The following is a 15,746-nucleotide window of genomic DNA, read 5'->3' on the forward strand; positions in this document are numbered from 1 at the left end:
AAAGGTGTAAGTGCCATTGCTCACATTCCTTTAAGTAGGTGTGTTGAAATTGGAACAGAAGAAGCCACAGTTAACAGTTAACGATTACAGCTATCGAAAGCTTCCAAAAAATAAATTTAAGTGATGTTTACTTAGTCCAGGGAAAAAAAAGAGAAAAGTGGGTAAGAAGAAAACTGAAATTCATAAAAACAAAATCGCTATTAGTTTTCTGGCCTGTGTCATTTTTATCCCCCTGTATACTTTTCCTTGTAATATTTATGGCCACGATCAATACCGAGTTTTATGAGCTGCCTTGTTGGATCTGGATCTCAAGGCCATTCTCCCTGTGGTCAGTGTGGTCTTCAGACGCGTCACCTTTCATGGTTGCATAACAAAAAGCTGCTTTGACCCCTGTGACCCAACATTGGGTTGCTCTTCCATCCTATAATAATGTCATGCTGATTGTTATTATTTATGGATCTGCCTTTGTAGAAAGGAGCCTCTTTCTGGGAGGTAGTTCTAAGACACAACCATGCCTCATGCCTATGGCAGGTTCAAAATGTCAACCTGGGACAGGAGTGAATCTACAAACTCAGGGCTGGAGAAAGCCTGCTTTGTGTGTTCCCTCTTGGCAGCTGAGGTTTGCTCATAGTGTCTATGAGCGATTTATTGCCTCGTTTCTAGAGGGAATCGATCTGTCCCAGCCCCAGTGTATGTAATGAGATTCAGAGCCCCGCCTCCAGGACAGACCCGTGAATTAGAGCAGAGCTTGGAGACCAGGAAAGGGGAAGCAGCCCCATGAATCTTACTATTGATGCACAGATTAGGGCACGTTGAGGAAAGAAAGCTCTGTCTTTATCTTCTCATTGTCTCACTATTCAGAAAGCTCCCAGAAGCTGGGGAGCAGCTCACCTAGTTCACAGCGTGAGCTCTTTCCCACTGCATGCCAGGGTGTCGCCCCCCACCCCCATGACCCCAAGAAAAGTCACTGCAGGTTTGCACTGATTCCAGTTCAGTTACTCACAGAGGCCTCACAGTTCAGTTACTCAAGAGTCAGCTTCTTCCAACAGCCTTGTGGGTAGGGATTATTACCCTCTATGTGCAGATGGGGAAACTGAGGGAGCCTGCCTAAGGTCCTAGGGATAATAAACCCAGAGTTCCTTATCTTCAGTTGTTTATAAGGTTAGCAACTTGTGGAAGAGGTGGCCTTGTGTGGGTGATGGGGAATGGCAGAAGACTCCCTGAGAGCACACCTTTCTTATTCAAACCAAAGTGAATCTCCACCCTCCTTCCTAGGGAACCCACACCCTTGTAGCCTGGAGACCCCCCACACCATTCAAACCGGTCAGTCTCAGGCTATCCCAAGCTGCTCGTCTAAATTGGAAGATTGGAAACGCTAATAAAGGCTTTCTGCTGCTGCGCCTGCCTCCTGCCTGACCCTAGTGCTCCCCATGTGTCCCCCCTCCTCCTCTGGGGAGCCATGAGTAATAGCCTGCTGTCTCAGGCTGCTGTCTCTGTGTCTGTGATGTTCGCCTGGCTGATTAAAACTCACGGGCGCTTTACCGTCATCCCTCTGATATGAGGGCACACTTATTTTTGTTTTTTGTTTTGTTCTGTTTTGGAAATTTGGAAAAGTTATAATAAAATACTTATTGTGCTGTTCTTCATAGAGGTACATCTGGTGTGGTTATAAAAAATTTTTTGATCAAGACAGTTCTTCTCTATCAACTTTGGAAAAATTAATATCCCCTCTTTTGTTCATTCGTGTACTCATTCATTCGCTTACATATACAGTCTCCCCTAATGCATGCATGCACGCATGCACCTATATGCGTATACAGATGGGTGCTCAGCTACCCCCTTGTGCGTATGTGTGTGCACGTGCGCGTATGTGTATGTGTGTGTGTGTCCTATCAACCCTTCAATCATCAATCATGTGCTTGGTTCAACATCAGCAGTGATTTCAGTTTTAGGGCAGACCTCATCTGAGACTCAATTACTATTGCCAGCTCCTATTTTGGTTGTATTCTGTGCCCTGCCAGGGTCTGAGAGCAGCAAGAGGCCCATGATCTGCTGACCATGTAGCAGGTGAAATGGATCACCCGAGCAAACAAAGGCACCCTATTTGATGCTCTGTCCTTATTTGGAAGAGACTCAGAGCACCATTACCTGGCCTCATCACGGTGTCTATGGAGGATAGGAGGGGTTGGGCAACCACGCTTCACTATTCCAGCCAGAGGCTTCGTAGCGCATTTTCAACACGGGGTGCACTTAGAGTTCATCAGAGCCACAGACAAGCAGGAGGTGCTGTGTCCCTCCCCGCTGGCTGGAGGATGATTGTCTCGGGACTCTGAGGATGGAAAGGTACAACTGACTGAGCCCAGGATCAGAGAAATCTTGAGTCCCACGATACTCATCAGGTAAGGCTGTGTCCTCGGCCAATAGGATGGAGAATCTGGGGATAGGGAAGATCTCCCAATGGAGAAAGAGGACAGGGATTTCTTGAGATGGGGCCTAAAAACAAAACAAAAGTCAAAACAAAAACAAAGACAAAACACTGACACCAAATCAGCATGAAGGTCATTTTTGCCTTTTTTTTTTCTATACTGGTGTCCCTTTCTACAGAAGTGTATATCAAAACTGCTTGGTTTTTCACTAGTCTCTTGCATCTGTTATCATCTTATTTTCAGCACGGCTTTGAGAAAGGCCAGCAAATCCCCCAATTCAGCAGATAGAAGGGGAAGAGGCCCACAGTCCTGCCTGTTGGAGAAAAGCGGAGGTGCCACCGCTTTCATGTGTGGTGGGTGGAGCCAGATATCCCAGACCAGTCAAGAGCAGCTACAGGGAAGGACTTCTTTTTGATTCCTCTTGAACCCTAACAGAGCCTCCTGCCTATGGTTGGGTGCATAGAAATGTGGACGCAGTCCAGGTCTCACTCTAAAGGGGGAAATAATAGGTCATTTATTCTGAGCCAAATTCAGGTTGCCCCAGATAACACTTTTCTCCATGGAAGCAGTTTTGTGAGCTTTTGTAGTCACAGAAAGAAATCCGCAAACCAAAGCCTCAGATGCATTGGAGGGAAGGATGGGTACACCTGTTCCAGCCAGGCAGGGCGATCTCTGCTGGAGGTCTCTGGTGCTATCTGTTGGCAGCCTTGCCTTAGGTATCCCAGAAGGTTTCCCCTGACAGTCACAAGGATGTTAGGTCAGAGAGGTGGCACAGAATGACACGGATTTTGTCCGGGTGCTTGCAGGTCATAGGATGTCCCGATAAACGTGAGCCGGAAGTGAGGTGGAGACAGTGTTGGCTGGAGAATCAGAAAGTGATTTTGAGTTTGGCTACCACTCTGGGGCCTCTTGCTCTTTGGGGGCCTGTTCCCTGAACTACCTATGTACAAAGGATTTTGGGTGGTCCCATAGCAAGAACTGGTCTGTTCATTCAAACACTGAGATTCATACCGGCCCTGCTTGTAGCTGAGTGCAGACCAGGAACACTGATATCTGAAGAGAGGAATTAGTGACCCGATGGAGTAGATGGGGTAGGGACTTAAATTTTTGAAGCCTTGTATTTGAGGCTGGGTAGGAATCATGCATCTTATGTTTGATTTCTATCATTTGGCAGAAAAAATTCTGACTGTTGCTCAAGGAATGTCTTGAAAGCTGCTGCCTCAGAGGGGAGTCTCATTAAGTTGATCCGGGTTTAGCTTGTTTAGGTCCCTCACTGTTCATACTTTCCCACGAGTGGTTTCTCCAGGGCTTGAAATGTTTTGTGTGTCTCTGTGATTTGCTTAAGGGCACCAGTCCTGAGTCTTCCAGGCTTCTTCTAGCTTCTAGTGTCACCACTTCCTGGATGTGGGACTTGGCTGTATAGTCAGAAGTGTGGATAAAGATATACATGCATCTTAGGTACCAATAAGATTCTTATTGATTAGGTACCAATAAGAGTATGGCAGCTGTCCAAGAGGACACTGGTCCAGGGAGGTGCCCACAGTCCAAGCTTCTGGGATGGCATGCTTTGACCCACTAATCCTCTGTCCTGGGACAGTGGGCTGACTCCTACATGGTGGGTTCCTAGGGTAAGGCTCTCTTCGGTGCTCCCACAGGACCCTCCTTGAACTCCAGGCTCCCCACTTCCATACCCCATCACTGTCACTAGAGGGGCTGGTGCCCCTCTGTCCTAGGAACTGCAAGCACCAATACCTAATACCTGGCTGTGTCCAGACACTGAACTGAGCCAAGGATTCGGTGACTAAGCTAGAGCAGGCATTCTGGGAAGCACTGGAAGGACTGGTGGAAATGAATAGCCTAGGCAGACACAGAAGGGAGTTCAGTGAAAGTCTAGGCTGCCCTCTGAGCACCCACGGTGGCCCCAGCCACAGCAGGGAGTTTAGTCAAGACATAGAAGGGCTCAACTTTTCAGGACATGCAGGAGAGTCAGGCGGGGCTAGATATCATGGAATAGTCTGTATGTCTTGTGAGGAGCTTGGCTGTTTCCTCAGAGCAGTGCCCTGAGAGACAAGGTGGTTTGAGGCAAGATGATGACATCATCCTCTTTCTAGAAATTCTGGCAGCTGTGTGGAGTAGGGAGGGACCAGCCTGGGAGCAAGAGTCTGCCAGGAAGCTTCCCCAGGCAGGAAGTTGGGTGGCTAGGCTGAGGTTGGCAGAGTGGAAGAGAAAGGTGGGGCAGAGCCTCCAAACTTGTATTTGGGCACCTGCCTTCCTTCATATTTTTCTCTTCTTTCCTTCTTCCTCCCTCCTTTCCTTTCTCCCTCCCTGCTTCCTTCCTTTCCGTTTCCTCCTCTCTCTCTACCTTCCTTTCTTTCTTTTTCCCTTCCTTTCATTGTTTCTGAGAGAAGGTCTCATAATTAAGCCCAGAATGGCCCGGAACTCACCATTTAGCCCAAGCTACTCTTGAACTTATGGCAATCCTCCTGCCTCACCCTCAGAAGTGCTGGTGTGAGCTCTGGGCTGCTTTTCACCTGCTTTTCATGGTCTGCTGGGGTTTTGATTTGAGAGAGGCCTCCATCTATGTCCCCATGAGATTTGTGACCTTGTGATCCAGTGAAGCAAATGATGTCAAGGGCAGGCACATCTATGCCAGCCTCCTGTCGGGCTGCACTCTCTTGCGGAGGAGCTGTCTTCACAAGGGTCTGGCACTAAGTAGGGCATAGACTACTGTCCCCATTTTTGGCCTCATTTCCTGGTACCCCAGGGTTTCTCCCTCCCTATCATGTGGTTGCCTTCCTGCCTGAGCCTCCACCATGGTCTGCTCACACATGTCCCCCTTCTTTTTTGACGATGCCAGGAGGCTGAAGCCTGGTATCAAGTTCAGGAGTCCTCTTGACATTCGCAGCCATCCTGCAGGGTGCTCTCTCCTTTTCACGGGCTTCCACCTGCCATCTCAGGAGGCTCTTCCAGGTCCTCCCTTCTTCCACTCCCCACCACCCCAGTGTCTTTCCTAAGACTTCATTCTGTAGCCATTGCTGTTCACTCGGCCAGCGGCCCTCAAGGACAAAGGTATCCTGGCATTGACACATAGGCATGTAGTAGGTACTTAATAGGGAACAAATGAGTGAGAGGTGAGGGAGAAAGGGAATGGATGAGTGCGTGAATAGGTAAAAGAGAGAAAGAGAGTGGGGAACAGGTCAGCGAGTAGGCAAGCACTCTCACTGTTCCATAGTCCTGGGCCCTCAGCTGGAGCCGATCCTGTCGGTCCATGTCTGAGCTTCTTCCTCTTCCTACAGCCCCTTGTCACATAGTGGGCCCAAGGATCCTTCTCTCTGTCCTTGAGGCACCTGGTTGATTCTACTCCACCTGAGGGCCTTTGCACTCTGATGCCGGGGACCCTTTGCCTTGTTTCCTGGTCTCTTTGGTCATTGGGGTTTCAACTCAGATGTCACAGTCTCCAATCTCTACTGACCATGCAGACTCTTTTCCCCACAGCTTTTTTATCTTGTTACTGAATTCCAGATGGTTACCTCACATCTGTCTTTCTCTCCACCACATCTCTCTTTATCTTTGTTTATCTGCTGTTTAACCTGATGAGAGAGGTCTTATATAAGTTATTCCAACGTTTTTCTTTACAGGGGTGTGTACATGTATATGCAATCTCTCTCTCTCTCTCTCTCTCTCTCTCTCTCTCTCTCTCTCTCTCTCTTTCTAACACACACACACACACACACACACACACACACACACACACACACAATGACTGCTGTGAGCTTCTCATTTTAACATCCTTTCTGGAATCTAAATTTTATCCTGAAACTGAACCTGTGAATATCCCACATGGACTTTGGAGGTGACCCTATGATCTTCATTAATTCTGTGTATTAATCCTTATATATTTTTTGGTGAACACAAGATCAATGTGAGAATTTAAGCATGAACCCTGTGTATAATGTAACCTAGGGGTGACGCTGTCTTGAGCTGTCAGTGTAAGCTAGGGGTGAGGCTATTACTCAGTTCTGTCTAGGGACTGTGCTCTGTGCTCAGAATGGAGCCCGTCTCAATGCAGTGATACCCAAGTATCAGGTGCTGAGACTACGAGGTTCAGAATGCTTGGAGCAGGGAAGAGTATGGGCCCCTCTGGATATACAGACCTCTGGGATCTACCCTGTGCAAAGGGTCCAAAGAGCTATGAACACTCCTAGGACCTGAGCACTTGTGAAGCTCCACAAAGTCTCGGATGGAGAGGGAATTCTGGCCCCAGAGATCCTACGAGGTCAAGGATTCTCACTGAGTTTATTTTTGTCTCACTCCCCACCCCCAACATGTGATACAGCACGCAGGAAGAAAGCTATAAATACATTTTGAAAAGCAAAGCAGTCTGAAACCACCTACACACACACACACAGAGAGAGAGAGAGAGAGAGAGAGAGAGAGAGAGAGAGAGAGAGAACAATGAGATCTGCACTACAGGACTGGGCACTGAGGATGATGCTGGGGATGACAGTCTTGTGAGGGATGCAGCTCAGACTGTGCTGCTGCTGTCCAACTCCACAGACCCTCAGCATCATAGCAAAGCTGGCCTTGGTGATGTCAGCTGTGAGGCTGGCCACGGAACTGCACGGGGATGCTCTGCTCTGGCAGGGTATCACTCTTCAGGGGTCTCCCTCTGGGCTGTCACACTGCCCAGATATTTGAATGAATCTGGCAGCTTCCCTACAGGCTCCTCTCCAGCCTGCATTTCCCAAACCCCACCCAGTTTGCACTATCTCCAGCCTCTTGTGTGTTTTCTGCCTAGGAAACTCCTATGGGTCTCTGATATTCTGCCCAGATATCACGATCTCTAGGTATTCACCAATCCCCATAGTTTTCTTTCTTATCTCTCCTTCCTCTCTTAACCCTCATCATGCCCAGCACCTCTCCCTCCTCCAGCCACACAGCCCCTCTCTTTTCAGCTTTCACCATATTGGCTTCTCTCCACAGGACCCTTGCCCAGGCTGCCTGGCAGTCTCCTCTCATTTATGTTCCTGTTCTGCTACCTCCATGGTTCCTTCCTGCACCCACAGCAACTGTCCTGATTCAGTACAGCTGTGATTTCCCCACCTCTCACTGTTTCTCCCAGCTCAGTGGAACCACCACAGGGTTGTCTGTATCCTCTGAACCTGGCACCAGGCCTGGCAGAGGCTAGGATCTGATAACTCTGCCAAAAGAACAGTAAATACGCCCCTGAGACCCCATTGCTTTCTTCCTTTGGTCAGTTCTCAAGCCTTCTTTGGACCATTGGCCTCCACGAAGGCCTTATGAACACTAGAAAGCCTGTGTGCACCAGACTTGATTATGTAACACTTTCATAGAACTCCCATGGCTCACGGTCACCCCAGTAACAAGTCTGCTCTCTGAAAACACCACGTAGCTTCTTTTCCAAGTGTGAGCATCTGGAGAGTTGTCCTGCAGGCCCTATGCATGTGGAGATTCAAGCAATCTGAAGGCTGGCCCATCTGGACAGCCCTCAGTTGTGGCCACACGGGTAGCCTGCTCCCTCCAGAGACTCATCTCCCTGCTCTCCCTGTTACAGGAAAGAAGACAGCACCATCAGGCACAGCATGCTGGCAAAGATGAATGGCTGTCCCAGGTGACCAATGGAGCAGAGGTGGCTCTGTGATTTACAGTCCTTTCAAGAGCTGAGTTACAAGCCGCGTCACTACCCTGTCCCGGTCATCATGAGGGGATGTGTCTCTCCGCACGAGGCTGGTGAGAGCCTCAGAAGTCCCTGGCATTGGTGTGGAGCAATGGCAGGACCCTGGGATTTGGAGTTTCCTGACTGGCTGTGTCACTTGCACAAATGGCTTAACTTTTTGAATGTCTCTTTCTTAACCTGTTTGGGGAGTCTTTCTCCCATGTATAATGGATGGCAAGTCATCCTGACACTTCAGGATGGTGACTCTTGTGTTGGAGCATCATGGTGTTTGTGAACTATCTTTTGCTCACCTCCCTGATGTCATTCAGGACTTGCTGTCTCAAAGCACACACCATATCACTGATGTCTCTTCTACCTGAAGTAGGTCATGAGGCCTGCAGAGGATGGTTATAAAGTGACCTTGGTGATGATCTGGACATCATGGAGGTTCTACAGAGTCCCAGGCTGAATGGAGGTCTCACCTGTACTGGGAATTGTCTAGGGAGAGCCCCCCCCCCCCCAGATGTCATCAGGTTCTTGAAGTAACAGACTCAGCGTCAAGCCATGGTGGGAAGAGAACTCTACAGGGGATCCAGATACCTGCCTCTGCCCCTACTTTGCTGGTGACCCTTAGGCTATCCCTTGACCTCAAAGGGCTTCAGGTCCTCATCTGTGTAGTGGACACACCCACATGCTTTCCAGTTCACTGGCAGCTGCAGCACCTCCCTGTCTGGCATCATGGCTCTGTCGCTCCCGGTTATGAGCTCCTATTGTTGGTTTCTCCTGAGGAGCAGGTTTTGACTCATGGGAAAGGCTCCAGGTAGCCTCTCTGCTTCCAGAAGGAGGAAAGAGAACTGCTTATCCAAACACAGGCCACTTCTAACAACTGTGTCCCCTAGGTAGTCACAGCATGCCAAGCCAGAAACCCATACCAATGCCTTGTCCCATATCTGTGTTCTTATCCAGGGGCTTAGTTTCCTTGAAGGGATGGGGTATTTCCCTTTAAAGGTGATGGGGCTGGCTGGTTCTGGCAGATGTGTATCCAACAGGACCTTTTGAGATCTAAGTACTCCCAGAAGATACAGGGCCACCAAGATTCTGCTTGGATAGTCCTCCGGGAGCCAGTTTCCTAGCCTTGCTGCTGTGTGTCCAAGTGGAGGGTAGGAGATGGGTAATTCAGTAGGGATTTCTTGGGCTTGTTAAGAACCTGGGGCTTTGGTCAGTGAGGGAGGAGTGATAGACAACCTATGTGCTCAAACACAGAATCTAGCCCACAGTAGACACACAGGCTACCCTTGGAGGGACTGATCAAAACCCTGTCTTTGTGAGCTGTGTTTTTGATTAGACTGAAGGTACAGAGTATAAACTCAGTGTCATGACCATCTCATCCCTCCAGTTCACTGCACTGAGCACATCCACACACTCAGTGCTGCGAAGCCATTGCCTCTACCATCTCCAGGGCTCTTTTGTCTTTTCAACTGAAACCCTATGTCCATTACACACTAGTTGCTCTTCCTCGTGGCCCAGACCCTGACGACCCCAACTCCATGTCTCTCTTGTCTGATTGCCCTAGGGACTTCATATAACATGTGTCCTGTAACTAGCTTCTTGGTCTGTATGACGTCTCCAGAGCCTGCCCATGCTAAGTTACGCAGCAGAATGCCCCTTTATAAAGCCAATCTTGCATGTATTGGCCACATTATTTGTCCTCTCACAGAGCAGTGACACTGGGATCTCTGCTATCTTTTGAACGTGGGACTGGTGCTGCTAGGAAGGTGAGCACTCAGATATGCTGATATATTTTATTCCTGTGTGTGTGTGCACTCACAAGCTGACTTAACATTTAAAGCCGAGATATTCCCTAGGAAGTTTCTGGAGAACATTAGGGTTCTCCAGAAAGCTGTGGGATCTGGTCACTTTGCTCCCCCAACTCCTTGTCTTCTTGGCCACCATGGGAGCTGTGTGAGGCTGCTCTGCTGTCTTCCAATGGCAAACACCTGTCCAGGTGCCTTGGGAATAGACTATTCTCCTCAACCCACTCCAAAGGCTAGCTGGCCGCCACCTTGCCGTGATTCAGTGACGGTCTCTCAGCACTGCACGTTGTAGTGGCAGTGCAGATATCAGAAAGGATCAGAGCCTCAGCCTATGTATTCCCCAGGCAGAGAGTGATGCCACTATGCCCCCTGGGATAGACTGGGCCCCATACTGCCCATCCCCACCTCAGGGCAAAGCCCTGAGTTATTTGAGTCCCAATTCGGTCTATCTCATGGAGGAACACTGGAGGGAGAGCCCTTTCTCTGGCAGCCTGGAGGAGCTAAGACAGAGGGCGAAGTGTGTTTGGAAGGTGCTGATAACAACTTAGGCTAGTCCTGGAGGCTGAGTGTGCATGGAGCAGGACTCCTTCCCTGTGCTGTAAAGTGGAAAAGGATGCTTGCACAACCTAGGACCGTTCCCGGGACTCACGAGGCCTGTGGGAAGTTAACTTGGCATATACCAGGTACTCCCTAATTGTTGCTTCCCAGTTAGTGGGGTCACTTCTGAGGTCTCCCATCACTTTCCCAGAAAAAGCCAAGATGTCTAGGGAACACCCTGGCTTTCGATGTGCCTGCCTGATTTGAACCAGTCTGTAGTGGTCTCCTCTGGGCCATCTGCATAGTCTTCCCAGTACCAGGAAGATAGACTTAGAAGGTATCTGTTTTATAGTTCAAGATCAGCAAAGCCTGTGCTTGGCGTGGTGGCACTCATTTTTATCCTGGCATTTGAGAGATAGAGATAGAGGCAGGTAGATATCTGTGTGTTTGAAGTAAGTCCCACGCCATCCAGGGCTATACTGTGAGGTCCTCTTTCTATAATACAATTCTCCAAATACTTCTTCCACAAGGAGGGGCCTTTAGTTCCTGTTGGCTCACTCCGGAACTCACAGGCATGTGACACCGTGACGTAATGCTTTCCAGATCTTATTTATTGATTCAACCAATGGCATTGACTAAGAGCCAGGCTAGCCCCTGCAGCAGGAGCCCACTGTGGCCAGCTGTCAGTGGCTCTGCTACATGCTCCATTTGAATAGTCCTTCTCCATGACTTTGCCTTCAAGGGGCATCCATGGCTGGATGGGGGGCTTCTTGTCTTCCTGGGCCAAGTTCTAAGTGGTCTGCTTGTCCTGGGGTCCCACTGGTCTCCCCTCCCACTCAACACTGATGCTGTTGCTTCCTCTTTTCCAAAGCCTGGATGGAGACATATGAAACATCCTCTAACTCGAGGCACCCCTGGACCACACATGGGGGATCCTTTGAGGTCAGACATGGACCCAGCAGAGCCTAGCCTCTTCCCCTTTGGGCTTTGGATGAGATAGGGCACAGATGGAAAAGGCTCTTGTCAACTTACATTCTGTGGGAAAAGACCAGATTGGTGCTGTTTGACTTTCATGTGCTAGCTAGAAGACAGAGACCACCTGGCATAGGAGGGGCGGAAAGGATTTAAAGCCAGAGCCACAAGGCTGCAGGGAGCAGTCTGAAGCTCTGACACTGAAGACACCCCCCTAGCCCATTTTCTCACCTGGCAGTCTGAGCCCTAACACAGCCATCCACACCAGCATCTGCCAGGGGCACCAGTGAACAGGTTGGGTAGGGAAGTGCTTTGCAGACCTGAGCACAGTAAAGGTGCTTTGTTCAGGCTGATACTTTGGTGTGCGTGTATAGCATACCTACTGTGTGCCCTGTGACCTATGTGATCTGTCTGCCTTGAGATGATTTGGAAAATGTCCCTGGACTGAGAAGGATTGCCTGTCAGATGGCTGTACTACACATTCATAGATCATGACTAACAACAGCCAGGGAGTTGGCATGGCAACGTTTTCCCCTGAACTGTGAGGCAGTATGCTTAAAATAGGTACGCTGGAGGTGTGGCAGCCGCCGTGGAGACGGATAGCTCTGCAGCCTGAACTGGGTGGTAAACTCAGGATGGCCATGTTCTTGTCCTTCCCCAGCAGGTCAGCAGTGTAGGGACTGAGATGGCCAACCCAGGAGCATCCACTGTGGAATCTGGAGAAAGACTGGGATTCACTGTGTAAACCTGTTTCCTTCGTGAAGCCCAGAAAACTTAAACTGGGACATATTTAGCCAAGGGGCCCCAGATGGGACTGCACCCGGTTCTGATCTCTTGTGGACTACTGCCCAGCAGTGCCATGGTGCAGCTGCTTCTGATTGAGGATGTGGCTCATTTTCTTGTGGGTTTCAATGGGAATGGCATCATTTAACACCGAGACTGAGTTCGAGTCCTCCTTTTCTGTGGAATTCATATGTGGGATCCTCCTTGGGAAGTCCGGAGTCCTGGAATAGCTTGGAACTCTTACTTTATGGCTGGACTTGTGCAAGCGGGGTTTGACTTGGCATCTCCCTACTTCCCCAACATTCAGACCAACAGAACTGATCAGAAATTCATGAACATGGGGTTGAAGATGCAGCTCGGCTGGTAGAGAGTTTGGCTGGCATGTGAGGCCCATCCGGCACCCTGCATGTGAACTACTGTGATCCCAGCGTTCCGAGGGTGAAGCAGGAGGATGAGGAGATCAACTTACCTTCAGCTACATAGCAAGTTTGAAGCTTCCCTGAGATCTACAGATACTCAAGAACAAAACACAACAAACCATGATTTGAGCAGGGTGTGTTGTTACATGCCTGTTACCCTCTCATCTAGCACTCAGGAGATGAGGATAGGAGGATCCAGAGTTCAGGGCTAGCCTGGGTTGTGTGAAATTGTCTGGTAAAAATGTTCCTGAACCATCTGTGATGAGATTCATCTGTGAGTCTGGTTCATCATCACTGCAGAGGATGGGGACCCAGGTCTCACACAGGAGTGCCCTGCTTTCCCTTTGCTCTGCAGGTGATTAAACGAGGTTAATAATTTCAGGGACTGTTCCTCCTATAAGATCTGAGCTGCCTGAAAAGAGACTCATGGCTTGTGCTTGTTTCCAAGTGGAGGGGCTAGAAGGTGAGACTTTCCTCCTTCCCTCCCTTCCTTCTTCATCCTATCCTTCCGTCCTCTTTCCCTTTCTTTCATTTTTTTTGGGGGGGGGGGGCGGGGTGAGGTTGAGACACTCTCATGGCTTTATATAGCCCAGGCTGGTTTTGTACCCCCTGATTCCCTGCTTCTGCCTCCCAAGTACTGGGATTGCTGACGTGTGCCACCCCTGGCTTGGAAAGTAAACCTTTACGAGGCCTCAGCTTGTCAGAACAGGGCGCTAGACCGTTTTGACATCTTTCCGATGATCCGTGTGTTCTCCTTGCTGAGACAGTGGCTGCTCAGCTCACCTGCAGAGGTTGTCCTGGATGGGACCCAATCAAGGATGCTTTGGGGAAGCTCTGAGAGAGGCAGCTGGAGAGAAAACGATCCACTTTCAGACAGTGAACCAATGTCGCCCTCCCCCCCCCCCCATTCCCGCCCCAGATGACACTGTGGGCTTCTCCTGTGCTCCATTGTATTTATTTTTTACTGTCCTCCGGGAAAGAAGCGTGCAGGTAGGAATTTCCCATCTTTGAAATATTTCTGACCACAAGGCAGCTTGGTGACTTGACTGTTGTGGCTCTTGTGAGACTCGGTGTGTCTTGTGGAGCCAGAACACACAGTGAGAGATGACCTTCAGTTCCCTGTGACAAGTCCTGATGATGGGGTCTTGGTGGCCAATCACTGCAGAACTACCTGAAAATCTAGGGAATGTAAGGTACCTCTGGCATCTTCCTTGCATCCTGAAGTCTTCTGGGCCAGAAACGCCATGAGAGACAAATCTACCAATTGCTCAGTAAACGGCAGCAATTCCATTCCTGCATTGGTGTCCCTGGCCAAGTGTATTCCACTCGGCTGGGGCATAAATACTTTGAGATTCTTTGGTGCCTTATAGAAGCAGAAGGGGAAACCCCAGAGTCTTGCTGACACCTTTAGCTCCCTTCTCCCTGTAATGACAAGTTCTAGAAAAGGTTCATACCTTGGGCCCAAAGTCATTTGGACTAAGTAAGTGCACCATGAGATTGAAGGGCAGTGTTTTCTTCATTTCATCTGATCTTCATTCATGCTCTGATTTCATAAATCCTAGCTGCCCTACAATCTGACTCTGGCATCATGAGAAGACTGAAGCAAGCCGCAAGAGTAAGGCTTTCATCAAAAGCATGGTTTTTGGGTGATTGTTTCCGTGACTAAGGGTGACCTGATGGAATCTTTAATGATAAGCAAAAGAGAAACAAAGAATGGATGAGATTCATTGTCAAACATGGCTGAAAACTTGATTTCAATTCTGTATCTTTTTCCTTTCCAACTGAAGTAATATAACACAGCGTGTGTAAATATGACCTTGGACTAGTGGTGGGGGAAGTGGAAGCTAGGTCAAGGATAATTCTCACTTAGAGTCTTCACTGGGCCAAGTGCCAGGCCAGCAGAGGTGGGAGGGTTAGTGAGAAGCCAGATCCACACCCTGAGCTCAAACTCTGGCCGGGCCACCAACCTGCTGTGGAAGCTCAGACTGACTCTCCGAGCCTCTCCAGGGCAACGGGGGGCGGGGAGGTGGGTGTGAGGGTTAGTCTATGTTTCTGAAAACACTCAAAGAATGTTGACGGACACCAGGGACTTCTGTCATTCCCCTGGAAGCAATCTGTATGCAGACACCCCTGAGCAAGTCAGAGCACAGGCTACCCCTTTGAGCTGGGGACTAAAGCTTAGGTTTTTCCCAACCAGCCTTTCATGGTCAGTGAGGGAAGGGAATAGGAATCACTGGCTGGGTTGCTGAAGAGAGTCCCTGGTCTTCTCAGTCTTTGGGAGTGAGAACTAGGAAGGAGCAGAAATCACAGGACAGATGTAAAACACAATAGCTTTTGAGAGATTGTGCACATTCCAGCCAGGTGGCTGGTTTACAGTAACCTTACAACCCACTGCTGGAATCTAAAAGGATTCTTCCACAATTGTGTTATAAACCCAGGGTCAAAATTTTGGCAGGCCCACCATGTCCCTCTCCCGGTGAACCACTCTGGTTCACAGAGGCATGGTCCAGTGACTTGTAGAACCCATTCCTGTTGGTTGCTATCCAGCAGGACCCCGAGGGATTGGCAGTGGCTGTCCCGTGCCTGTAGTGTGGCGAGCAGAGTGATGGGTATTTGTTAGCCCCTCCCATCACCACTCAGACCTGTGTAACCCAGGCTCAGTTGCCCCATCAGGATTTCTGATGATAATTACGTCTTGTGTAAATTAGAGCAGGATGTTCTCTTGTTATGCAGAAGTATTTTTCTATGTTAGTGAAATGTATACTTTGTGTAATTTTGTACATTCAAACATATGCTTTTTTCATGATTAAAGTATTTTTTCCCTTTTAGTGTTTGGTGATGGGTTCATTACTGAATTTTGGAGGTCCTGGTCTAATGTAAAAGGCAATGAGTTCAGGACTCTCCTTTTCTGGTGGGAAATAAACTATTTTCTTGTGAATCCAATCAACTCAGTACAAACAACGGGATAATACCCATTACTACCGTGTTAATTTCTTCTGGCCAAGAGACTAATGGCAAAAGCCAACACTTTTACATTTACTTATACTCAAAGTCCTCCTGCCTCTACTTCCTGAGTGCTGAGATTACAGGTATGAGATCCCATCCCCCCACGTCTTTT

The 15,746-nt window shown here is 49.0% G+C and overlaps 1 protein-coding gene across 1 annotated transcript in view; it reads left to right on the forward strand.

Annotated features, from left to right (window-relative positions):
* Nucleotides 1-15,440, forward strand: part of CUNH4orf50 (chromosome unknown C4orf50 homolog) — an 85,355-nt gene extending 69,915 nt beyond the window's left edge. The window contains exon 13 of the mRNA XM_041636571.1: nucleotides 8,002-15,440. Within this exon, the coding sequence (XP_041492505.1) occupies nucleotides 8,002-8,088 (87 nt within the window). The 3' untranslated portion in view covers nucleotides 8,089-15,440. The remainder of the gene's footprint in view (nucleotides 1-8,001) is intronic.
* Nucleotides 15,441-15,746: the final 306 nt, after the last annotated feature.

The sequence above is a fragment of the Microtus oregoni genome, unplaced genomic scaffold (assembly GCF_018167655.1).
Source record: "Microtus oregoni isolate MIOR12 unplaced genomic scaffold, Mior012 000049F_ref0000343, whole genome shotgun sequence".
Lineage (NCBI taxonomy): Eukaryota > Metazoa > Chordata > Mammalia > Rodentia > Cricetidae > Microtus > Microtus oregoni.